Genomic DNA, 27,836 nt, shown 5'->3' with positions numbered 1-27,836 from the left:
TTTTTCAGTATTTTACAATATAATATGAAATAATATTTTTAAAATCGATACATAATTAATTGACATATGCAAATGGTCTAATAACTTTGGGACACCCGGAACCCACAAAGAGATTCATATTTTCTTTATTTCAAATTGAAAGATGGTTGACAATAGATTACACTGTGTGATATTATGGATTGTAATTATTGTAATATTCCCCAAGCGGTGTGAGCTTAGCCTCAGTTGCTTCTAAGAGGGCAGCAGAGGGCTTGACATAACTGTTTGGATCGGTTAGTCGATTACAATACCATGCATACCTTTCAACAAAGTCCGCTTCTTCTAACAGCGGCAAGAGCTCTTCCATATATTCAAGCTGATCGTTAACATCGGTAGTGTGGGGGCAGGCAAACTCTGTCAACCAAATTTTTTTACCATATCTCTCCCATAAATTGGTAAGAAAATTCATAACTCCAGTGGCTCTGCAGTTATATGAATGAGTAGCAAGAAAATCTATTTGACAATCTGTACAATGTTCGAAAAACGTGTCGAACCATTCAATGTAATTATCGTCACCAGGTGCCGCGGCTGGACTTCCAAAATATATTGCACCATTTGCTTTCCCAGCTGTTTCTAGCTCTCTCCAACGTATTGCAGCGTCTTGTGGTGACATGTATGCTTGTTTGTGATGGTTTGGTTCGTTAAACCCGAGAAGGTACTCAGATGGTTCAGAGAATTGAAACCGCTTTGCAGGATCCTTGCGCCATCCCCAAATCATCGGGATACGGTTTTCTTTTAATGGGTTGGTACATCCATATTGTTCCGTGTGGTAGGCGTTCGAATCGCCCCAATCGTACCTGCACCGTGGTAAAAACAGGGAAACAGAAAACCTTTCGAATTTTAGGAACTTAAGGATTGGACATGTTTTCCAAATTCGAAACATTCAAAACACGTACATTTAAAAATTAACGTGGCTATTGTGCTGAATTTATGCAGAAAATGAATTGATTCTACAAGATAAAATCGAGGGCTTAGAGCAAGAACTAGCTTACATGTTACTCAATTCGGCAACAAATGGATGGTTAATTCTGCCCTCCATAATAAATGCAAGTGACCTTGGGGTATATGCATGGTCACTTAAACACTTAGCATGGTTAGTTAGACGCAAGTTACCATGTACATATACCCCCAAAGTCACTTACATTATATTATAGAGGGCAGCATTAACCGTCCATTTGTTGCCGAAATGAGTAACATGTAATTGTGGACATAGCTAGTTCTTGCTCTAAGCCCTCAAAATTTTCTAAGTGTATACAGATGAATTGTTAATTGTTTTACATTTTGAACAGTCCAACTCAATACAGACGTATACATCAACATAGCATTGAAGCTGGAACTGAACCCGTATTCACGTCTTTCTCTCTGTACGTTATTACCAGATTTCAAAAGGCTTGACAGATTTTAAAACAATGTTCCATTTGTCATTTAGCATGGCAGCAGGTAATCTGATTGGTTCCTGCCCATCCATCATTATCAGATGATGAAAATGGACAAGCCAGACCGACCGCATCAAACACTGTATAGTGGGAAGTTCAATACTGAGTTGTGTTTTAGATATGAATTTAAATGTTGCTAACACCAAGAGAGAAGATGAACAAATTGTATCTGAAAAATTCACGTTGTTGGGTTGTTTTTTATAAGCAAATCAATTTTCTATAACCCTTTTTTAGACACTCTGTGAATTTACGTAGTAGTGTAACATTACTTTACTAAAATAATATCATATAAAAAGACATAAAAGCCCAGAACAAACCTTTATACATGTTATTATTGATTACGCAGGGCAGATACATACAGTTACATTATATTGAAAAGCCACAGTATATAAGTATACCGTAAAAACCCGATAGTTAGCATATGTGCTTACTATCGAGTGCTTTTTAAGACATGAAATTGTACCAAAGTCCTGCGCTATACCAACTGAGCTAATGGGGTTGAGATACACATTTGCAGGTTTGCTTGTTCGTATTATAACTATGTGTATCGACGATTTGCTCAAAACCCTTTACACTTTTGTGGATGGGGCTCTTGATGTTTGCATGTTTTAAAAGCGCTAGATAGTAAGCACATATGCTAACTATCGAGTTTTTACGGTATTGCTCTTACCACCACGCGATGTTTGTGAATTGATCCAAATCGTCACACATGTAGCGCTTCCTTGAAATGCCAACCCCTTTCTTGGTAGATGCTGCGTACACATAGTCTATAGTGACTAAGACTAACAGACAAAGTAAGCCACAGAAAGCTGTAACAAATTCAGAAAGTTTGTTGTGTTAAACAAATATTTCTACCTGGAGTATATATTTTAATCTAAGTTTTCGAGAGAAAGATCTTCAAAATGGTGTTTCAATTCGGACGTCTGTTCATTGTCAGACTTCACGTTGTTGTTTTTTTATCTTCAAAAATACACATATTAGTGTTTACATACTGCGCAAAACTGAGTATCTGCACACTTAAAACAAAAGTAAATTTAAAGACCCTACACCAAAATCATCAACTTATGTAGTCAGCAGATGGAAAATTTTGTTCTGTGTATTTTGACACCTCATTTGACACAATGCGATTTTCAAAACATAAACCAATTGAAATGAAATAAGAGAGAATTTCAAAAGTGACAAAACTTTTTTCCTGCAAAAATAACACTAAACGTATTTACCATTGTTCTGCATCCAGCGTATAAACATTTTTGCCGTTACTGACGGTATCCCGTGTGAAGTCTCACTGTACTGACAATACCAACTGATGAAAAAAATAAAAGTTGTGTTATACTACTGATGTCCTGAAATCTTTGATTTGCTGGAGAAAGACTAGCTGTAACCACCACGCTCTCTTGTCTGTCTAACAGAGCATTATCGCCTCGGATTTACACCTATGGCTTTTAACAATGTCCCGTAGTATTATGGGTAACCCTATAACAGTGTTAAACATGATTGGCTATTCTGCGCTACGTCATTATTCAAATTGGTGAATCACGTTAAAATGTACTGTGTCGAAGTTGTAATTCGCCAATTGGCGGCGCTATTTTATTATTTTTCCTTACTTCAAGAGTATTTTTTATAGACATTGTGCATAGGATGTCGTAATTAGACTACAATTTCAAATATTGTGGTTGGGGATGTTTTCAACAACTCTTCCTATACATTTGTACAGGAGCCAAGCGTGATGAATCCACAGTCCAGTAGCGTATACGCGAACGCAAGGTTACGCGTACGCGTTACGCGTGAATGCGTAAAATTCGTCATGCCTGGAACTTATCAGGAGGCAGCAGCTAATTCATTACCGCTTTATTCTTTAGTTTTATTGCTTGCTTTATTCTTTAGTTTTATTGCTGATATCAACAGAGAAATCACCGATCAGTCTTTTTGTAAGTTGATATGGTTGAGAGGCAATGACAAATGGACATTCCGAATGAAAGAATCATGTGAATTAGATGATCTTTAGCTTGTTTTCGTTGTTGAAAGGGATTCAATCATGTTTCACCGTTATTCATCACTGATTAACAACTCACGTCCGGCGCGTCTGCGTGGTTTACTTCGCTCGGGCAGCTAAAGCTACCCTCGCGAAGTACACCACGCAGACGACGCGGACTCATCGTTGTTCGGTGATGAACAACGGTGAAACATGATTGAATCTAAATGAAAGGTTTCTGGAAAACAAAATGAGAAGCAAAATTTAGCTGATTTAGTCACTTACGAGCTGTCAACTTTGATATAATAATAGTCCTAAGCCTATTAAAGTGAGGAAGGCCTATTCATTTTCTTGAGTTATAAATATCAAATAATGTACGTATTTTCCCGTAGTTTTGGAGCTCGAATAAGGCAAAATTCTAATTCATTCGCATGGCAAAGAATGAATTCAAATTGAAATCGTTTGCTCAATTTTTTTAATTACTAGCAAACTCTACTGTTGTATTAATTAATGCTCAAAATATGAAAAAAATCAAACAATATTGGTGTCAAAATGAATCAACTAACATTACAAAACAACTAAAATGTTGAACACAAGCTCCAAAATAAAAAAATTTTAACATCTTCAGAATGCAAAAATTTGAAAGGAAAAAAACCCTTTTCAGGTATTTCCAAAAATGGGGTCGGTATTCTTTTTCTGATTTCCAAAATTAGGGTCGGTCGGTTGAGGAAATCTTTTTTTTGGCCTAAGCGAGCAGTTTATTTAAAAGAGTAAAATAAGTATACTTATAGGGAGCTCTACATCAGTTGGACCCAGTTTGCTATTCCCACTGTCATGTCTGCTGGACCACTGTATTGCTATTTCCTAGCATGAGTTTCACAAAATGGTTACATTTGTTACCTTTTCTATATGAATTAAGCATCCTGTAGAAAAAAACAATGACTCGATATACTGTAAAATGGGCAATTTCGACCATCCTATTCCAAAATTTTCAGACTTCTTTACCCCCACTCCCAAAGTTTATGACCGGAGTATCAGCGTTAAAATCTAGAAATATTTATGAGGGAGGAGGAAAAATGTCCAAAAACTCAACTGCATGTCAAAAGTGGACTATACATCAATCTAAAATGAACTTTTGTGGGCTATTTTATTAAGTTGTCCCTTTGTTTGTTTGTTTTTCTTTTTTAATTTAGACTTTCTTTGATATTTTACTCTGAAAAGTGGACTCTTTTATCTAGGGGCGGGTGACTGCGGCGCGGGGGATGCGTTGCACTACCCGCACCTACCATCCTTTTTGGTGGATTAGGACCCTCGCCTCACACAGGCGTGCCCACTGAAAAAATCCCAGCTACGCCTCTGATTGTATGTTGAAATATTGGTCATATGGGATCTTTTCGTCGTGAGAGTTTCATGTATGAAGAGAGTGTGTAATAGAGAACTTGTGGTATTTGAATATATAACTTTGCAGAGTTTGTATGTGTTGTGTAATTTCGTCGAGCTGTAGCTGAACAAGGAGATGACAAATCAATTAAGTGGATTTACAATTTGAAGGAAAACCTACCCTTTTAAATAAACCCAATCAACATTTTCTTTCTGACTATTATTTTACATAATTTGTATGCGTTGTGTATTTTCATGGAACTGCAGCTATATGTAACAATATTACAATGCAATTAAATGGATTGACATTTTAAATGAAACCATACCCTTCTTAATCAATCCAATTATCATTTTCTTTTCTGTATGATATGTTCTGATTAACATTTTTAAACATGTATTTTAACTAATGGGTTAAAAACTGTTAAATCAACCGTTACGTAAAAAAATCCTTTAATATGGGTAGGGGTTCAGAGTTCAGCAGTACACCCTTGTCAAAATGTAATTCGCGTACCCACCCGGCCTAGATACATAATGTGACCGTAGTCCGAGGTTGCTCAGACTGATAATTCATAATTGAAGCTACACAGACAGTAACAATAAAAGTTATACAATTGCAATTTCACTTCTCAGAAAAAATAAAAGAGATCATGGCAGCAATATTATATGCAATGGAATCAGTAACATCTTGTCAAACAGAAAAAGACATTATAAACATATTATATAAAACACAAACCAGCCGAACTGGCATAAAAATTGGAATAAATAGTAAAAAGCATATTTACACCAAACTTAATAATGCATGAGTACCCAAAATAAGAATCACATATCAACTCAGAAGGTGTTGGGGAACATCAAGCTGGCAGAAATTGAGCAAAAAGGTACCGGGAAAAAACGCAGAACCACCCATCACCCTGAGCTAAGGGACTATGCAAATCCAAGCAAAAACATAAATACACAGACCAGCTATTTAAAAATAGCATACAAATAATAATAGGGTTCCAAGTCAAAAACGTTACTGAATTAAACGACCAAATGCTGGTGCCATTGTTGTCGGCAGCCATGGTGTGATACAAATTTGTTATACATGTATAGTGGCAGTGTAATAAGTATTAAGTACTTAGGTCAAATTAAAATAGTGCTATAAAAATGTCAACATATTTTTATTTGCATAAAATCAATAGGCTACAGATACAGCAAAAACATGCAAAAATGCGGGCTTTCAGTGAAAGCATATGCTCAAAACCTCAAAGAATATAGCCTACAAGATAACCACGTCTACATACTTGATCCAACATGACTCAAACCATCCAAATTTTAGACCTCTCATAATTTTTTGTATTGATTTCAAGTCAGCGCGAAGATACATTTTCGCCAATATCAAGCTTGCATTGCGTAAAATCGACTTTCATGACTAGCAATTGCATTTTGCTTTTCAGGAAAAAACACTAAAACGTGGTCATGGCGTAAATGTGATATGCAGTAGAATCAGAAATATCTTGACTAACAGAAAACTTTACTTGGTCTCTTTCCTAGGCCACTTTTTGCCATTATTTTGCACATCAAGTTTGCACCGTGTAAAATGAACTCTCATGCGTATCGTCAAAATTCTCAGAACAAAAGCAAAAAGTTTGTCATGTTTTTTTTTTCACTTGATTGACATAAGTAAATAAATAATATTTATATTTATTTCAAAATCATAAATTATAATACCACTTCAATTGCGTCATTGTTTAAAACTACCTATCTTAAGAGCACCGACCAGGCGGTTCATGATTCAACTCATTTCAGTCACTTTTTCTACACAAAAGTGGCCCAAGCTGTTTTAGGACTACCTTATACAATTGGCCATATCTTTGCTTGTAGACCACCGACTTTATTGAAAGGTAGTAGCTTAAGAAATTACCTTCACAACCAAGTAAAATTTAATACAATCAATAAGGGACATGTTTGCTTAATACTATTTTCTAAATTGTATAATTGTTTTTGTTGTAACCTGTAGTTACAGAGTGACTGAGGCTACAGGAACTGAGCTAATGCAACCCTAGCGAGCAGGATATTTGAACATTTCTGTTTTCCTAAGCCCTTTTAGGGCGTGCTATTTTTAAATTTTGTAAATTTGTGCCAAAAATCGGCAATGTGCTTTAAGATATTACTCTGTGTAAATGATACAATTTTCGGAAGTTATGAAAATGGAGAAATTGAAAAGAGGTTGGATATGTGGTTTCGTAAAACATAGATGCCGGGTCTTATTTATTTAGGGATTCAATCATGTTTCACCGTTGTTCATCACCGTTTAACAACGATGCGGCCGCGTCGTCTGCGTGGTTTACTTCGCGAGCGAAGTAAACCACGCAGACGTGCCGGACGCGAGTTGTTAAACGGTGATGAATAACGGTGAATCATGATTGAATCCCTTTCAACAACGTAAGCAAGCTAAAGATCGTCTAGTTCACATGATTCTTTCATTCGGAATATCCGTTTGTCATTGCCGCTCAACCTTACAAGAAGATCAAGTATTTCTCTGTTGATATCAGCAATAAAACTAAAGAATAAAGCGGTAATGTTTAGCTTACTTTAATAACATAATTAAGAAAGTGTTTACGCATAAGCTCCAGGCATGACGAATTTTACGCGCTCACGCGTAACGCGTACGCGTACGCGTAACCTTGCGTTCTCGTATACGCTACTGGAAGTGTGGATTCATCACGGATTAACAACGCTTGGCTTCTGTACAAAGGTATAGGAAGAGTTGTTGAATGCCAATTTGATGATCAGTTCTAATAAAGTCAGACAAACATCTGACGAAAGCTTGACAGCTCACACAGGAACCAGCTGCGCCGGTACAGTGATAACCGAAGGCGTACTCGTAGAAATACTTAGAGAATAAAGGTATTGTTTTTAGCCGCTGTCGTGCATCTATCGTCTCATATAACACGGGCGACATCATTATTTTAAGTAAAACAACGAGGCGAAGCCGAGTTGTTTTACGCCAAAAATAATGATGTCGCCCGTGTTATATGAGACGATAGATGCACGACAGCGGCTAAAAACAATACCTTTATTCTCATTCTTAAACACTTCAATTCAAATAGAAATATCATAAATATTACAAATTTTAATCAAATTAAATCCTACATTTTATAAGGAACTACCTATGGCTTAAAATCGAACAGTCCCGTTGTTGCTATGCGCCTCCCGATTGGTTCAAATAGCGAGCACGCGTATCGTGTTGATGCACACGCGCTGACCCGTGTGATATCGTATCATATCACACGGGTAAGAGCTGGAAAGAACCAATGAGATTGCAGGAACGTTCTCAAGTGTTTTTAAACACTTAAAAGAATATAACTTAACGCATACCTGTAGCATTTTGATATGGCAGGCCAGGACACAATTATAGTGCGAGAATCTCAGAGAGTCCTAAAGTTTTTAAGCAGAGTTAATAAAATGTAAGAAATTGCTTCGAAAAAGTCACACTTGACAGGTTATCACAACACAATGTGGTCTTCTAATTGTTGCGTCCATCATACCTACGTGAATGTAAAATTGATCATACATCGGGCCTGTTTAGCCTAACTTGAGCCTGGTCCTGATCAAGTGTGTTTCCACACGGAGAGACCATTTTTAAACAAACACACAAACTACTTGATGAAGTCTGTTTCACCACGAACCTGCAGTGAAATAAGTTACTCATACCTAAAAGCGTAATGTGGATTGAAAATCTAAAGATCATCCAAACTATTTACCAAAATGTGACTTTTCAATACGGATCAAGAAGTCGAGAGTTATAGATTTTGATAAAGTCTGTGAAAATAAACACCTACCTGATCTGCACGTCTGGTTGGTGTCCTTCCTATCCACTCCAGAAATGGTTGTCGAATAGAATATTCTAATCTATATATAGTAGTTTTCAACATGATCATGAAGATAGGTAAAAAAGAAGCTAATAAAATTGGCTTAAAGAGCGAACTATTCTATTAATAGTTTCGTAATTAGTCGTATTATTTACCAGTTTGCTGATGATGTGATTGGCTCAGAGACATCGAACCATTCAAAATTGTTGTGATTGGTCGAAAGTAAAATAGAATAGAACTGACTATAGCCGTATTTTTATCTTTGTATTTTTTATATAAATTAAGCAAAACAGAGGACATGGACTGGGACGTACATTTAATAAAAGGACGGGTTGACCAAATGCAATAAATATTTATGATTTTCAAACAGTAATTGAAAAATGGGAATTCACTGGTATAAATATGCTATAGGCCGTACCGTACGGTACGGCCATACCCATCATAATGCCTCGTGACTGTATATTATACTTTTGGTAATTTTAGTGTATTCTTTGTTTTGTTGTGCCAAGCAGTCTACATCTGAAATACAAAATGAGGTGGGATTGGACAGCCAACTTGAAAGCCTGAAGAGAAGTGGACGTGACGATAGCTTGCGGTTAATAATTCTAAAGTGGAGCATAAGGATAGAAGGATCTCGTAGAAAGAGTCAGGCGGAAAAAAAAGGGGGGGGGGTCAACGCCGCAGGAATTCAGGTGCCGCAGATTAGGTCGGAGATGTGGTCTGTAAGGGTTTGGAGATTAGCACAGACTGTGGAAGATTTTATACAAATGAAAAAGCGTGGCAACGTCAATACATGGCGCTTAGAGAGGGTTGGTAGATCCGAATCCCGTAGAAGCTCATCATGGGTTAACTTCCATCGCTGAAGGATAACACGGCAGACAAACCTCAGTGTGGACTCAATCGGATTTGTCAGTGTTTTACTGAGGGATGCCAGATAATACAGTCATATTCGAGGATAGGACGAACCAAGTCCAGGTATAAAGTGCGGCATAACCAACGATCAATGTACCGGTGGTGTACTTTCATCGAGATGTACTAAGCGAAAGTGCCCATTTGAATTCCAATTAAAGGGATTTGTATTTTAAAACAAAACTACCGTCTAAATATTGTTTTCGAACTAAAAATAACCGATCAGTGAACCAGATGTGTACTTTCATCGAGCTGTAACTAGAGCGGTTACCGCACCATAGCTGAACCATGGGGCTTCGGCAGTATACATGTGTGGTATACAACTGAATATATGAATACAAAACCCACCCAAGTCCACACTTTGGCCAAATTCAGTTAAGCATGGGAAATTGTTGCTATACATAGGCCTGTCATATGTATGAAAGAACAACTCAAATTCATCCTCTGTGACTATTGAGCATGCGAAAAATAGCATGTATGAAAGAATCACCCAAAATCCAGGATTTGAGTCTTGTAACACATTGATTAAAATCCAGTATGTATAAAAGTCCACTTGAAACACATTCATTGCTGGAGAGTGACTTTTGAAAAAATGGGTTTAATCAAAAAATTGTGTGTGGTTTATATTACATGGCAGCACCTGTGTGCTTTATTTTGTATTATCTTACTAGTGGTAATCTCATTCCAACATTGTTGTCTTTGTATATGATTCAAATAACCACCCAAGTCTAGCATTTAAAATGAACCCACACGAAGTCCCTGAAATGCTAATCGTCATACCTAATACAGTTTAACCCACTCATTTGCACGTAAAACTTACCATATTGACCAGGTAAATCAGACTGAAGGAATTAAAATGATACACAGCTTTTTTCCACAAAATCACTTCCCATGGACTTGGGTGGGTTTTTAATTCATATATTCATTACTGTCACGGAGGGGGGGGGGGTCATACCTTCTTGGGATTTCTAGATATGAAAAGGACCCAAAATAGGAACATTGACCTGAGTCTTTGAGGAGTGTCACCCCCGGTGGAAAAATTATTTTCATTATTTGTTTTACTTTTTCTCTTTCATTTGACACCACTCGGGGGTCATAGCTTCTTGGCATTTCAAGATATAAGGAGCGTATAGCGTAAATTTCGAAATGTTCATCAACTAAACCCCTTATTTTACCGATATTGTCATCAAATTCCTTTATTTTACTTACATTAAGTCTTATAGTAGGGTCGCCAACTTTTAAAATTCAATTAAATATATATATACGAGGGGTATCAAAAGTTTTAGAAATCGCCTAGAAGTGAAAGAGCTATATCAATGAAATTTTGTCAGTGCAATCACTAGTCCTTATGTACACTATGTACATCATCATGTGAAAATCCAACATGGCCGCCGTTACCATGCATGGCAACCGTTATAACGACGATCATTTTTTTGGCTGGAATCGCTAAGTTTGATCAGCACACACATTCCCACCAATTTACAAGTGCACAGGTCAAATACTTTAGAAAATCACTTTTTTCAGTGCAGCTTCCCTTAAAGAAACGTCTCACGAGGCGCCATTTTGTTTTGTTACATACTATTGTTTTGGGCCAAATTAACAAAATTTCCTACAATTTCGGGATTTTTTAGAACACCACAAAATACCGGAATTCGACGTTTTAGAGCCAAATTAATGTTTTGGTATGATTTATAATGTGTCTGACATTGTACTGTGGATTAAACGGCGCGACTGTCTCGCAAAGCCATAGTCAGGGGATATGCGACAATTAAGGTGTGTGTATGAATTGCATCATGCAGTTATTGTTAACTACATGTAGGCACACAACACAGGGACACTCACAATAGGCAATTGAACCCTACTGGTAGCGCTGTATCGTAGCTATTGGGGATGAACTAGTTAGTATCTTATATCAAAAAGTATAAAAGCTATGATTTTAGTACTTTCTCTCTGTTTCAATTACTTATTCTTTTCCAAATATCTGAATCTTCAATCCGGTACAAGCTTTAATAACGGGGAACATACATTTTATTAAAAGAAATCCTACCATCTATCCAAACTCGCCGTGTTATTCCAATGCACATTTTACTTCACCGGGCAGCCATTTTTGATCGTATTTTGAAGATTGGCGTCATAAAACCGTCATAGGTACAAATTTAGTACTTTCTGTCAATCAATTATGGCTTATTCTCTACATGTCAATCTTTAAATAATTGGCATAGTCCTTATAATAACGGTACTCCGCATTGATGAGTAAATGACAGCAAACAGCTGCAAACCAGTGAAAAATATCCCAAAACTCGGTCAGTGGGGCTCTGTTCGTACATGTCAATAAAGTCATTATCGATTGGATTAGTCGTCCGTAGCGGACAATTCGGTCGCTCATTGGATCAATATTATCAGGTGGTAATAAATTTGCATTGGACAATAGATTACTATATAATGGTTTAGTACTGCATATATCGGTTTAATCTTCAACATGTTCAATAAGCGGGTTTATGGCTGGAAAGGTCACGGTGAATTCGCCGTGGACGTAAGTGCACTATGGTGCGTGTTTGTGCTGTGTATTAGAGGGCGGTCCTACAATTAACGTGTGGGTATGATTTGTGTGTGTTTGTGCTGTATATTAGAGGGTGGTGTGTATGATATGTGTATTCTTGTCCCGGATTCTTGTCCTGTGAATTGGAGTTCCCAGAATTAGAGTGTGGTTATGATTTTGTGTCTGTAAATGTGTATTAGAAGGTCTCACAGTTAGTGCGTGCGTATGATTTGTGTGCGTTTGTGCTGTGTTTTAGAGGCGGTGCCACAATAAGGCGTGGGTATGATTTGTGTTTATTTGTCCCGTGTTTGAGAGGGCGCTAATACAGTTAAGGTGGGGATATGATTTGTGTGTGCTTGTGCTATGTATTAGATAGTGATCCCAATATTAAGGTGTAGGTATAATTTGTGCATGTTTGTGCTGTGTATTAGAGGGCGGTCCCACAATTACGGTGTGGGTATGATTTGTGTGTATCTGTGTTGTATAAAAGGCAGTCCTACAATTAAGGTGCGTGCGTATGATTTATACGTGTCTGTGCTGTGTATTTCGCGGTCCCACAATTAAGGTATGGGTATGATTTGTATGTGTGTGTGTTGTGTATTAGAGGGCGGTCCCACAATTAAGGTGTAGGTATGATCTGTGTATGTTTGTGCTGTGTATTAGATGACGGTCCCACAATTAAGGTGTGGGTATGATTTGTGCGTGTTTGTGCTCCGTATTAGAGTGCGGTTCCATAATTAAGGTGTGGGTATGATTTGTATGTGTTTGTGCTGTGTATAAGAGGGCGGTCCCACAATTAAGGTGTTGGTATGATTTGTGAGTGTTTGTGTTCTGCATTAGAGGGCGGTCCCACAATTAAGGTGTAGATATGATCTGTGTTGTGTATGTTTGTGCTGTGTACCCAGCAAACACAAAAACGTTTTTAAAACGTTTTAAATAAGTTATATTTTGGGTTTTGGTTTAGGTAAAAACGTTTTAATAACATTAAAATGTCGGGTTATGTAAAGGTCATGAAATCGTTTTAAAACGTTTTGTATGAAAACACACTACAACAATATTTTAAAATGTTTTCGAAATCTCATTGTAAACTATTTTTGCAAACATTTTTGGCCAAATATTTTGTCAACACTTAAATAACATTATGTTAAAATATTTGCACAGAAATGTTCTTAAAATGTTTTTTACAAAAATGTTTTAATAACATTTAAATGTCGGGTTATATAAAGGTCGTGAAAACATTTTAAAAACGTTATGGTAAATATTTTGGGCAAACATTTTTTGCAAAATATTTTCAACCCCAAAATAACATTCTGTTTAGAATGATTTGTACCAAGTTTTCGAGTTTTCAAAATGTTTTTGGAATGTTATTAAAACGTTTTTATACCCTTTATATAACCCGACATTTAAATGTTTTCTGTAAAACATTTGTGTTTGCTGTGCAGTAAATTACCAACAAATGTTATTTAATGTTATGAAAACGTTTTATACCATTAATGTACCCTTTATATAACCCGACATTTAAACGTTTTCTGACAACCTTTTATAACCCTTTGCGAATGATGTCGAACACGTTTTGTGTTTGCTGTGTATTAGAGGGCGGTCCCACAATTAAGGTGTGGGTATGATTTATATGTGTTCGTGCTGTGTATTAAAGAGCGGTCCCACAATAAACGTGTAGGTATGATTTGTGCGTGTTTGTGTTCTGTATTAGAGGGCGATCCCTCAATTAAGGTGTGGGTATGATTGGGGTGTGTTTGTGATGTGTATTAGAGGGCGGTCGTCCCACAATTAATGTGTAGATATGATCTGTGTACTTTTAGTATGTTTGTGTTCTGTATTAGATGGCGGTCCCACAATTAAGGTGTGGGTATGATTTGTGCGTGTTTGTGTTCTTTATTAGAGGGCGGTCCCATAAATAAGGTGTGGGTATGATTTGTATGTGTTTGTGCTGTGTATTAGAGGGCGGTCCCACAATTAACGTGTAGGTATGATTTGTGCGTGTTTGTGTTCTATATTAGAGGGCGGTCCCTCAATTAAGGTGTTAGTATGTTTTGTATGTGTTTGTGCTGTGTATTAGAGGTGGTCCCTAATTACGATTTGGGTATGATTGGGGTGTGTTTGTGCTCTTCTAATAAGAAGGCGGTCCCACAATTAAGGTGTAGGTATGATCTGTGTGTTTGTGCTCTTTATTTAAAGGCCGTCCCACAATTAAGGTGTAGGTACGATTTTTGCGTGTTTGTGTTGTGTATTAGAGAGCGGATCCATAATTAAGGTGTAGGTATAATATGTGTGTGTTTGTGCTGTGTATTAGAGGGCGGTCCTAAAATTAAAGTGTGGGTATGATTTGTATAATTATGTTTGTGCTGTGTATTAGAGGGCGGTCCCACAATTAAGGGGTGGGGTATGAACCTTTGGACAGTATTTATTGTGGGACATTAGAGCACATCAGACATATTGAATTGCATTCTGAATACGAAGAATGTCCTTCTGATATCAAATAATTTTGATTTTTTGAAATTCGCAATGTAATACACATTTTATGGCAAATGATTACAAATTGATATTTTTGATATTTAACAGTACTCCAAGTAAACTTTATAAATCTGATAATGTGTACTTAAAGTGTATGTAGGTGGGATGAAAAGCCGACGATCAATTGAAAATGTTGACCATTCGTATTGAAGATACGGATTTTTTTCCAAAAACACCAACAAAAAACATAGGTCTTTTGGGGAAAAAATCCATATCTTCAATATGAGAGGTCAAAATTGTCAATTGATCGTCGGCTTTTCCTCCCAGCTACATACACTTTAAGAATATATCATTAGATTTATAAAATTTACTTCGACTGTTATATATCAAAAATGTGAAAAATATCAAATTTTAATAATTTGTCCTAAAATTTGTATTATATCGTGAATTTCAAAAATGAAAATTATTTGATATCAGAAAGACATTCTTCGTATTCAGAATGCAATTCGATATGTCTGATGTGCTCTCATGTCCCACAAAAAATACTGTCGAAACGCTCAAAACGCTCATTCCAGATCCCTTAAGGTGCGGGTATGATTTGTGCGTGTTTGTGCTCTGTATTAGAAGGCGGTCCCACAATTAAGGTGTGGGTATGATTTGTGCGTGTTTGTGTTCTTTATTAGAGGGCGGTCCCATAAATAAGGTGTGGGTATGATTTGTATGTGCTTGTGCTGTGTATTAGAGGGCGGTCCCATAATTAAGATGTTGATATGATCTGTTTTGTGCGTGTTTGTATTCTGTACTAGAGGGCGATCCCTCAATTAAGGTGTGGGTATGATTGGGGTGTGTATTAGAGGGCGGTCCCACAATTAAGGTGTAGATATGATCTGTGTATATTTGTGCTGTGTATTAGAGGGCGGTCCCACAATTAAGGTGTAGATATGATCTATGTATATTTGTGCTGTGTATTAGAGGGCGGTCCCACAATTAAGGTGTAGATAAGATCTTTGTATATTTGTGCTGTGTATTAGAGGGCGGTCCCACAATTAAGATGAAGGTATGATCGGTGTGTGTATGTGTTGTGTATTAGAGTGTGGTCCAATTATTAAGGTGTGTGTATTATTTGTGTGGGGGTGTGCTATACGGTGTCTTAGAGTGTAGTCCCACAGTAAGATGTAGGTAATATGATCTGTGTGTTTGTGCTGTGGGTATTTTATAGTCCCTTCACCATGTTCACTGACTCTTTTGGCAGGGACAAAAAGGTGGAACTTGAATCATGCCATGTACACTAAGCCAAAAAAGAAACTTATATTATTCACAAGGTCATATCTTACAATCATGTGCATCAAAATGAACCAAAATTACACACATGATTATTTCAATACTCTACTCTAAACACATGCCAGTAACTGCAAGCAGTTGTGCAACTGGCACAACAGCAAAATGCACTGATATTGAACAGCTTCCTGGACAACATTCACAGTCCAATAATTTGCACCCAGCACAAGAAATCTGTGAGAATGCGTATAGGATCCTTACACTGATGACAATTTCCAAAGATTATGTGAAATAGTGTGGAACGGGGCTGATTTCGGCTTTTTACACACTTTTTTTTTCAAGAAACAGGTCTTGTTGTACACTATTCCACTTTTACTCACAGACTTGTTGTGCTGGGTGCCATTCATTGGGCTGCGAATGTTGTCCAGGAAGCTGTTCCATGTCAATGCATTTTGCTGTTGTGTCAGTTGGACAACTGCTTGGCTACTGACATGTGTTTGGAGTAGAATATTGCAGTTACCTAACATATTACCTAAATATGAACCTCTGCATCCATTTGCACTTCTGCACTTTTTTAAAGTGACTTATTAATAAATATGTAGTATGGAGCAAATGCTTTGTTTAAAGAACAAAAATAAGACTTTTAAAAATAAAATCTTAAAAAGGCGAATATCATTAATTCATTAAAATTAGTATCTCCTGATGAAGGAAAAAGTAAAGTTTTTGTAAAATCACTAATGGCATTATAGTGCTAATGTATCTGATGACGCCCATCTTGGATTTCACAAATGTGATGTGAAATTACATAAAATGTAGGTCTTATGGTCCAAGGACATGTCACTTGGAATATCGATTATAAAAGTAAAAGTTGTTCACATACATATTAATATTTACCATCTCTTTCAATAGTTGACTACCAGCACGCAGTATATCGGCGGCCATATTGGTCGCCATATTGAATATTATTCATATTACCAGAATATAAATAATCTATTTTTAGTGTCTGATACAAAAGAAGTTTTGAGAGTGATATATGGCTTTTTTACATTTTTACATTCATCATGTAATCATGGTAATTGCAAGGGCGTTTGGCGGCCATCTTGGATAAGTTGGATTTGACCACTTTCCCCCATCTGAAAAAATGGAAACATATTTTTTCCATTATTTGCACCCACAAGTGCCCAAATCAATTGCTTTTAACACAAAAATCGCACGAGAGCCCCTTCGTCAACGAAGTGCTATGTACTAATTAGCTTCAACTTAAAAAGTCCAAGTTTTGAGATATTTTCTCAAAATATCACGAAGCTACCTAAAGAACCACTGAGCTTGTTTGTACTTATTTAATGCATTTTTACATGCTGATTCCAAGATGACAATTTATAATTCTGAAGTTTTTGATAAAATAAATGAAATTTAGTCGACACCCGCGTGGAACACAATACAACACAACTGTAAGGAATAATTTAATATACCACTTATTTAATCTAATATCAACCGCAAATATACGATATGCAAAAACAATATTTTTTACATAATCTTTTAATATATCTAGGAATTATACCGAAACCACTGGAATTATCTCAAAACTACTGAATCACGAAAGTTCGGGGAATCCCGCTAGTCTATCTTTATTATTATACTTTTATTAAGGACTCGAAATGAAATACACAGGTATCCTACGAGTTATTACACCCATACTTTTGGTCATAACTTTAATAAAATAATAAGAATGGATTTAAAAAATGTCTTAGAGTTATAAACTATTTGTTAAAAACCAAATTGGTCAAATAGAGTGAGTACTATTTTTGAAACATGGTTGGAGAGAGAATATTTCCATGAAGGTAAACAACCCAACACTGATTAGTCCGGGCGAATTAACAGATTAGGAAATGTGGCACCTTTTGTAATACTTTCTGGTTTGTATATTAATGAAAACAACTGATTTACCAATTTTGAACAAATTGAACTGATAAAGGTCATCATTTGCAGTTTTAACTATAAAATTGTTGTTTCAGCATTCCTAGTTCTGTAAAAAAAACTGATAATAAAACGGTCTAGTTTAAGCTAGAAATTTTGCCCGGGAAATTTGATTTGACCTTTTCGGTAAATCCCATAAGCCTTTGCGAGCACACCTGAGATGTCGTCATTTGACGTCACGCCGATCTGCGCCGATGCGCACATCGTTTAACGAACATCGTTACTGCGCATACAAGTCGGCGTGACGTCAAATGACGACATCTCAGGTGTACTCGCAAAGACTTATGGGATTTACCGAAAAGGGCAGTTGAGCAAGTCTATGCGCAATGCATTGTGGGATTGATATTTCAAGATCAATCATTGTATTACCAGATTCCAAATCTGGAAATTTGCCTGATTGCTGATGTTGTTATTTCTGCCTTGTTTGTGACAAATCTTCAAATATTTACCCCTAGGACCATCACTTTTTTCAGTATTTCGCAACATAATATATAACATAATATCTTTAAAATCGATACATAATTAATTGACTTATGTAAATACATGGGTCAAATGACTTTTGAGACACCCGGAACCTACAAAGATTTATATCTTCTTTATCATGTTTATTTCAAATTGAAATTTGGTTGACAATGAATTACACGTATGATATTATGGATTGAAATTATTGTAATATTCTCCAAGCGGTGTAAGCTTAGCCTCATCTGCTTCTAAGAGGGATGCAGATGGCTTGACATAGCCGTTTGGATCGGTTAGTCGGTTACAATACCATGCATACCTTTCAACAAAGTCCGCTTCTTCTAACAGGGGTAAGAGCTCCTTCATATAATTAAGCTGATCGTTAGGATCGGTAGTGTGGGGGCAGGCAAACTCTGTCAACCAAATTTTTTTACCATATCTCTCCCACAAATTGGTGAGAAAATTCATAACTCCAGTGGCTTTGCAGTTATATGAATGAGTAGCAAGAAAATCTATTTGACAATCTGTACAAAGTTCGAAAAACGTGTCGAACCATTCAATGTAACTATCGCCGCCAGGTGCAGCGGCTGGACTCCCAAAATATATTGCACCATTTGCTTTCCCAGCTGTTTCTAGCTCTCTCCAACGTATTGCAGCGTCTTGTGGTGACATGTATGCTTGTTTGTGGTGGTTTGGTTCGTTAAAACCGAGGACGTACTCAGATCGTTCAGAGAATTGAAACCGTTTTTCAGGATTATCGCGCCATCCCCAAATCATCGGGATACGGTTTTCTTTTAATGGGTTGGTGCATCCTTGTCCTGCGTGATAGGCGTTCGAATCGCCCCAATCGTACCTGCACCGTGATAAAAAAAAACAGGAAAAAAAAGTAAAGCTTTCGAATTTTAGAGACTTAAGGATTGGACACGTTAATAATTAGGAAAATACAATTCCAGTATTTAATACTGGCATAGTACACACTTGTATTTTGTGCAAACGTTTGTGTTAGATACTCCTTAGATACTCCTTAGATAGTTACTTACTGTCCATTCAATTAGCTTAGATTCTTTTTGTTTTAAAAGATATTTGAAAAATAAAATAAAAAGAATAAACATGAAAACTTAGACCCAACGTCCACCTGTTTGCGCGAAATTAGGTGAAGCTTAAAAAGTATGTAATTTATTAGTCGGTTTATTGTTTTGTGGCTATTGTATTTATTGTACATGCCGAGTTGATATCCTGCGACGATCTGAGAATGTTATCTCCTAGTACGAAATGAATTATAATAATTCTCCCTATTCCAAAACAAAGTTGCTTTTAATATTTTGAGATTAAAAATATGAAGAGAAGAACAATTTTGCCATAACGTTGGATTATACCCTATTGTGAGCCCTAACTGGGAATTCAACTCAAATTGAACAAATCATAATTTCCAAGAAAAATAACTTGTTTTTGAACATTTGCCACACACATTTCACAAAACTTGAAGGCTTGGCACAAGTGTATAGGCCTATTATATTTGAATGATTTCAGTTCAGGCTTAAAATGTAACTCTAAATTTCCAAATTCTTTATTCATTACAATAATATCATTCCTCAAAATAACAAACATTATTTTAGAATGAACAAAGCTTAAAATTATAAATTTTAGGCAAACAGACATTACTGAATCCAGCACACTTCATGTATAATAATGTAGGACAATAATATTTCAATTGTTTAATATTCAATGCCTACCTTGGTATGCCCTACACAACAGCCACATGGGCCCAATGATACATATTAACGGTATATAATAAGATAATGATAATCAACAGAGAAAACACAAGACGAAGTTGGATATCGTGTCAAAGGTCACGACACGACATCCAAACCCCGGAGGGCGCTGGTCTATCGTAATTAATGTTTTAGGCAAACATACATCACTGTTTGTTAGACTAGCACACTATAATAATAGTATAGAACAATAATATTTTATTTGTTTAATATTCAATGCCTATTAGAGATTTCTCAATGCACACTTATGCTCTCAAATTTGAAATACATTTCTTTGCAGTTAATCATGTTCAAAGAGTTACACATGTCACATTTATGAACTCAAATTTGAAATTAATTTCTTTGCAGTCAATCATGTTCAAAGAGTTTATTAACAAAGTCCGGCATAGAAGCACCAATTTCATGCCAGTTGTCTAGATTTGACAACTGCATTGTGTTTACATTCCTTCGTTGGGACAGAAAGGAGGATATTGGTTTGATGACAGTTGGTGAAATCAATATCTTCCTGTTACCTACCACCTCTATAATAACCTGAGGTGCGATAAAAAACCCTGCCCTCTACTTTTGAATTGAGGGCGCTGCTGATAGCGACCGTTTGATTTTGACCTTGTTCACTCGCTTGCGATTGCCCCTTAATTGCCGCAAGCTCTGCTGCTACTTTCAATTGAACAACACCTTCTGAAGTGTGCGAAAAACTTTGGCTGTTTCCGCGTCAAACTGAGCAGCAAAAAGATGTTATGTTCTATGTGTGCTTTGAGTACTGTTGCGATCTGACCAATGTAATCTGGATTTATTGACTCTTTGTCCTCCAAGTCTCTGTAACACACTTTCACAATCTTCAATGCCGTTTCAACATAGCGACTAGCTTTTGTCAATTGAAAATATGTTGCTCTTTCGACTTTGTTGTTTGATACTACGGACAAGGTCCTTCACACGATCTTAATTCTGGATCTAGCGTTATACGTGCTACAGAGTCTCGAATACTCTGGCATTCTTTTTCTATGTCTAGGAGCAAAGTTTGTTCCTGATATTGGTGATTTGTCTGACCGACGACACCTTCCACTGCTTGCATAAGCTTGTTATTGTTTATTTCAATGGAACTTGCCTGATTTATCGTCTGCGAATTTGCCAATTGTTTTTTTCTTTGTTGTTCACTCGCTTCTTCTTTATTTTCGTCGATATTTTCGTCGAGGGCGCTGGTCTATTGTAATTACTGTTGGTCAAGAAACAATGGTCGATGTCACAAGTGTTTGTGTCAGTACAGACCATAGGATAACGCGGCCATAAAAACACATTATTTTCGGCCATTTCACACAGAAAATGGCAAAGCACTAACATTTAAATTATAGTACCGTCCCACTTAGGACTCACATATTGCAATTAAAGTCATAATGTTCTAATTTTCGAATTTCTAATTTATCCTGAGTTCAAGTAAGTAATAATTGATCTAAAGCATCCTGGTAAAAAACAGAGTTATTATAACCTTGTATGGTTTTGCACGCTCTCTTTTGAATACGCTCAAGAGCTGAATGTTGATGCTCAGTGAGCCCCGGATGGCAAGCCAGAACGGCATATTTAACAAGCGGCCTAATTTTACACCACCAAATAAATCCCCATAGAGATATGTAAAATTTGCCTTCAGAAAACGTCATTTTTTCTTTGCAGGAGCGACTTAGTTCTTAGCGACAGCTATGATGGTTAAAATTAGCACTAGCCTGATCCCTCTGGGTGGGTAAAAATATAGGTTGGCCGTCGAAGTCTATGATGTCTGGGAATCACCTAATTTACAGGCGAAATCGTGCCAGTGTTTCTGTATAGAAAAGGCTGCTTAAAAATCATTAAAGGTGAACCTCATTGAAAATAAAGTTATATATCAATGGAAAGCAGTTACTTCCGGGTTTGATTGTAAACACAATGTCCATGCATTACTGTTGCATGCATCGGGCCAATGCACGAATTCAGTCATTGTCAACTTACTTTACATGAAAAATATCTTCAATAAAATAAGAATAACACGAAGGAAACATCATGATCCAATCAAGAATGAAGTTCCTGAATAAAGTGTGTGGATTTAAAAATGGGAAAAGTGCTGGCCGGAATGATTTGGGATAGGCTAGGCCAAGCCATCCACGATATGCATAGGGAATATTACAGTAAAGCACGAAAAGCGAAGATTCGCCGAAGAACCGGAATGAAAACAGATTGCAAAAAAATAACTGCTAGTGCTACCAGTTCAGATCGTCACACCTAGTTGAGATGAACTTATCACAATGAGAAAATGAAGGAATAGAATAAGGTACATGTACAGGATTTTTTAATTATTTCTTAGCTTTACAACTGGTCTTGTATGATAGGCGAACTCGTAGATACATACGGGATGAAGTCAGTGACTGACTGAGTCTCAGTCGCCGAGTGTTCGGTATCCGCGACTGTACTTGCAGACAAAATGACCGATTTGATATTTACATTCTGATATTTTCAACTTATTGTTACTTTATCAGCAAAATTTATTCCTGTAAATGTTCCAAATATAAGGGAACGATTGATCAAATCTGCTGAAACACACAGCGCAAGTGCTACCGGAGGACGAAGCGAGTCGCTGTGTTTGTGCATATCCACCTTGATCATGTTGATCGGCTCCCTGCAATTTCTTCAGCAGCAATTTACGCATCGTGTTCGGTAGTCCATAAAACATGAATGTTGACTTTTTCAGTACCGTACACTGATTGTACTATCATTTAAAGAATCATGACACAAGTGACAATATTTTAATTTTATTCAGATTTCAGAATTCCACCAAATAACGGTCTACTAAGCCTAAATTGTATTTATTTTATAATAAAGTATCTGTTTTTGTTTTTTGGAAAGAATGTATTACCGCAATGCGCTAAATATGAAAACCTTTATATGGGCTGGATTTGATGAAATCGGCGGTTTTTTATTATTATTTTTTTGATTACTGCAAGACGATATTTTAAAAATCAGATATTTTAAAATGAATCAAGAATAGGGAATGTCACAAACAAGTATTTAATTTGTTATTCGATCATGCTTATTCAGTCCATGACATGAACGGTAGCAGCAAGCATTTGCGCATGGAATTGATCCCAGCGCGAAATTCAAACTCAATTACCCATTTATACCCAGCCAGCAATGACTGATTTTGTCAAAAATTTACGGAAAATTTATGTGTTGACAATAATTCTATTATTTCAAATATATATAGAAGGAACCAGCAACTTGAAGAGTCCTCTAATTTCAAGCTTTATTGTGAAAATCAGAATTGCCGGGCAGCTTGCAAAATACAGGAAGCAAGTCTTGTTTACACGTTTCCGAGTAGGATCACGTGACTGCGAACCATGAGCTTACGTCACGAGCATTCCCAAGGTCATAGACGATTGATTTGGGTGCTTTTTGGGCGCCTTAAAAAAGACCAAAATTCATTCATTTTTTAATTTTCAGCTTTATTGGCCATCAAAAATCGGAATAACTAATTTTGAGTATCCTGACATCATAAGCTTTCCATTGATATATAACTTTATTTTACTCGATCTCTCCCATCTGTGGTATACTTGCAGGAATTAATATTACTAATCATGATCAATCCAAATTTGGCTAAAATTGTGCAAATTTCTGCTCATTTTAATACTTAATTTGGCAATGCATGGGTTTTACTGAGAAATGAAATTCAAGGGCGCACAACCATATAATACTATAATACTAAACCAAACCGCTTCAAATGGTAAGCATAAATGAACGCTCACTGGCACGTTTAACAACATTTGATAAGTGCACATCCTATTTAAGATCTTTTGTGATTTGATGAACCCCCATGAATCTTGACACAACTTGTCGACTGCAGACCGCAGAACCTCCCCAGACAACCTCAGTGGGTCTCTAATAATAGGGATGACCATCAAAATTTCATGTTGCCCCTATTGCTACAAAAGATTGTTTTCTGGAAAGAACTCATCAGCAGAAGTATGTTGGTGGTTAAATGGCCAAAATCGGTCAAAACTTTTCGAATTATGAATTTTCAAAGTTTTCCATTCTGACCGGTCATTGGAACGAAATAAAATGACAAAGTCCAAAAATAGCAATGGGAGCAAAATTGGTATAAGCATATATTTACCTTTTTATATTTCTTTATTTTAATGCAAACATGAAACAAGCATATTGTGAAAGTATCAAAGGGGTTTCTTATGAAATGGCACTTTACTAGTCAATAGCATAAATTATTTCTTCAAACCGAGGCACTGAAATCAGACTTTTAGAAAACATTTGCCAAAAATCATCCAAAATGGCCGAAATGGCACAAAATCAAAAGTCCAGGTGAACTTTTTTTCCACAACAATATACACTACACATAAAAATAATACTACTACAAGGGATTTTCAACATAGGAATCCAAACAATCAAGTACCAACATGCACAGCTTTGTCCTGATATCACTTTTGTTTAACCTCTACTGTGATTGGCAGCTGCACAAGGCATCTCTTTGATAGCTGATAATGCCCAGCCATTCAGCAAGTGGCTAATAACTGACCTTGATAGGCTTGAATGAACACTGTCATCTGCTACAAACCATCACACTCTAGGACCTGGTCACTCCATAATGCTACAGGGAGCACAGTACTTGGAGTGAAAGACTCATTATTGATTAGGCGCGTATTTTAAAAGTACAACTCCTGTGCGTGTATAGCAGCAAGTCAGTGTAGATGGTATAAATATAAGATAAAGTTTAGGGTTGAGATCATGTGAAAAATACATCAAATGAGCACGAAAATTCACATTTATGTTCAGAAAGGTGTCTATTTAACATGACTCGAAAGGTGTATGGAAATTCCAAAGGGAAGCTGGTGATTTAATTTTTAACTCGAGATCTACTTGTCCATTTTTTAAACCTTTTTAGAGAGGGTATGATAGAGGTAAAAACGGCAACTCTGCCAAATTACAGCTCAGTAGGTAAAGGTTTGCACCTGATCTTATTGATCTGAATATTTTTGGGCCATTCTGAGCAGTGCTGTACTTGGCCACTGGCAATTAAGCGCACTGTGGCGATGGACCAATTTTGACTCACACTTGCAGAAAAACCAAATAAGTTGTGTTGCTGTAATTTGCAGGATAGTTACAAAACATAATTGGCATTAACATCCCCAATTTTTACAGAACAATTTTGAAAAATAAAAGAATGAGCTCAATTTAGAAATGTCTGTGCAAGCAGTGCACAGTTGAGCTCCCATGTCTATGGGAGTGTTCTAATCAAGTTGATGGTTCATTGGTCATCCCTACTAATAAGGTCAATGTGCATTGTAAGAGGACCAGCGAATTTGCCAGATTTTCAATTCGGAAAGAAAGTTCCTAAAATGTACACTTACTTTACCTTAGTATTGCAAAATCAACACAAAACTCCTGTTGTCTTCACCGACCAATGTTGGTATTTCTATTTGCTATGACAACTTGATAATTTTTTGACAATATTTTCTGTTTTATTCATAAACTGTCTAATAAAAAGTTAGAAACAACAACAAACTCAAAGCAATTATAAAGCTATGGCTGGCCGGTACAAAAAATGACGGCGTTGGTTGTCTTTGTAAGCGGTCAATTTTCTATAACCATTTTTAGACACTCTGCAATTTACGTAGTAGTATACTGTATATAACATCACTTCACTAAATATCAAATAAAAAGACATAAAACATAGGACAGACCTTTATTCATGTTATCAATTGTCACGCAGGGTAGATACATACAGTTACATAACATTAAAAAGCCACAATATATAAAAAGCAACACATGAGATATTTTTATGGAAGAATAACGCCCATAATAAAAACAATGATTTGTTTATTAATGGAACCAATGATTGCTCTTACCACCACGCGATGTTTGTGAACTTTTCCAAATCCTCACACATGTAGCGTTTCTTTGAACTGCCAAGCCCTTTCTTGGTAGATGCTGTGTCGGGTGCTGTGTGCACCAAGTCTATAGTAACTAAGACTGACAGACAAAGTAAGCCACAGAAAGCTGTAACAAATTCAAGTTTGTTGTGTTAAAATTTGGCATATTAATTTAAGGTTGCGAGAGAAAGATTTTAACGTCTATTCATTGTCAGACTTCACGTTGTTGTTATCTTGAAACATACTCATATTAGTGTTTATATACTGCGCAAATCTGAGTATCCGTACACTTAAAACAAAAGCAATTTTAAAGACCCTACACCTAAATCATCAAATTATGTAGTCAGCAGATGAGAAATTTTGTTCTGCGTATTTTGATACCTCATTTGGCACAATGCGATTTTCACAACATAGCAATTTAAATGTATTAATCCACGTGCTTCAACGGAAAAAGGTAAAGTTTTGAAATATTTTCTCAAAATATCAAGAGCTATCTTAAGAACTACTGAACCAATACTAGGCTTGTTTGTACTCATTTAATGCAATTTCCATGTTGATTCCAAATATGGTCAGGAAAATTTACTGAAATTTCTGAAATTTTTGAATTTTTAAGAAATTTTTGAAACATGTCGTCTGCAGTCGACACCCGCGTGAAGAGAGTTAAGAGAGTATTTCAAAAGTGACAAAGCTTTACACAGACTTTTCTCCCGAAACATGCTAATTATGAGCATTGTTGATATGTCACGTCGTAATGAGCCCGTTGCAAAAGGCCGGTGGTAATCGCCCTGAAGAAAGAAGTATCTCAATTATCTCTTTTTCCATTCAAATTGGTATAACTTAAGGCAATAAAGTTGCATTGTGCCGAATGAAATGCCAAAATACGACAAAAACACAAAATGTTTATGATCCTAGCATCCTCTTTTTTTTATGACATTTGTCAGTAGATATCCACGAACAAAGCTTAAGTTGATTCCGATTTTGCGTTAGCGAATTATGCATGATTATGTGTATTACATTGCTCCACTGTTGTAATTTCGTTCTGGTATACCAGAACGAAATTCAATTTTCACGATGTCTTTGCCAAACGAATTAATCTGCGGGAAATGTTTTGTACGTAAACATTATGTAGTCAGAGGTTTCCAGTGATATAAGGGGGATGGTGCTGTGGATCACGAAATGCCCTTTTAACTATATACTTTATTGTTATGTTTATTGTCTTTTAGATATTGCCAAGCCCTTTGTTATAAGTGTAAGGACACATTGTGTACGCAGTATTACACATTCTTATTCATGTACATTTCAGATATTATAACGATACAATTATTTAAAAAATAACACTAAACGTATTTACCATTGTTTTGCATCCAGCGTATAAACATGTTTGTCGTTACTGACGGTATCTCGTGTGAAGTCTAATCTCACTGTGCTGACAAGACCAGCTGATGAAGAAATAAGATGTGTTATACCACCGTACTACGGATGTCCTGAAATCTTTGATTTGCCGGAGAAAATAGACTAGCTGTCTAACAGAGCATTTACGTCTCGGATTTACGCCTACTTATATTGGCCTTTAACAGTGTTCCGTAGCATTATGGGTAAGCATATAACAGTGTTACACACACTGATGATTGGCTATTCTGCGTTACGTCATCGTTTCAATTAACATTAACATTAATGTTATATAGCGCCTTTGCCGAAAAGTTACATAGCGCTGATTTGGTGAATCACGTTAAAATGTACTGTGTCAAAGTACTTTGAGCTGCAAGCTGGTATTTTGGCGAACTTTTATAATAATAATTTTATTATTGTTATTTATTTATTATTGTAATAAATATTATAACAAGTTTTA

At 36.4% G+C, this 27,836-nt stretch overlaps 1 protein-coding gene across 2 annotated transcripts; it reads right to left on the bottom strand.

Annotated features, from left to right (window-relative positions):
- Window positions 1-129: 129 nt before the first annotated feature.
- On the bottom strand, window positions 130-27,550 carry LOC140156853 (uncharacterized). 2 transcript variants are annotated; one of them, XM_072179848.1, is made up of 4 exons: window positions 27,339-27,550; window positions 26,064-26,114; window positions 2,146-2,233; window positions 130-836 (listed from the first exon to the last, which is right to left on the bottom strand). In XM_072179848.1, the coding sequence occupies exons 1-4, from the start codon at window positions 27,364-27,366 to the stop codon at window positions 173-175; spliced, it is 831 nt and encodes a 276-aa protein (XP_072035949.1). In that variant the 5' UTR covers window positions 27,367-27,550; the 3' UTR covers window positions 130-172. The 2 variants fall into 2 exon arrangements, with proteins under 2 accessions (XP_072035949.1, XP_072035948.1); XM_072179847.1 differs by lacking the exons at window positions 130-836; window positions 2,146-2,233 and adding an exon at window positions 17,330-19,168 and having other exon boundaries at window positions 25,964-26,114; window positions 27,339-27,541.
- Window positions 27,551-27,836: the final 286 nt, after the last annotated feature.

The sequence above is a fragment of the Amphiura filiformis genome, chromosome 7 (genome assembly GCF_039555335.1).
Source record: "Amphiura filiformis chromosome 7, Afil_fr2py, whole genome shotgun sequence".
NCBI classification, from domain to species: domain Eukaryota; kingdom Metazoa; phylum Echinodermata; class Ophiuroidea; order Amphilepidida; family Amphiuridae; genus Amphiura; species Amphiura filiformis.
This window is presented reverse-complemented; position numbering and strand designations above follow the sequence as displayed.

What these genes read in the sequence shown, in the direction of transcription:
- LOC140156853 (XM_072179847.1), bottom strand. Translation starts at nt 27,366, where the DNA reads ATGTTTATACGCTGGATGCAAAACAATG. An exon ending in ACGCTGGATGCAAAACAATG is followed by an intron (nt 26,115 to 27,338) that starts GTAAATACGTTT and finishes AATTTGTTACAG; the next exon opens with CTTTCTGTGGCTTACTTTGT. An exon ending in TTCACAAACATCGCGTGGTG is followed by an intron (nt 19,169 to 25,963) that starts GTAAGAGCAATC and finishes ATCACGGTGCAG; the next exon opens with GTACGATTGGGGCGATTCGA.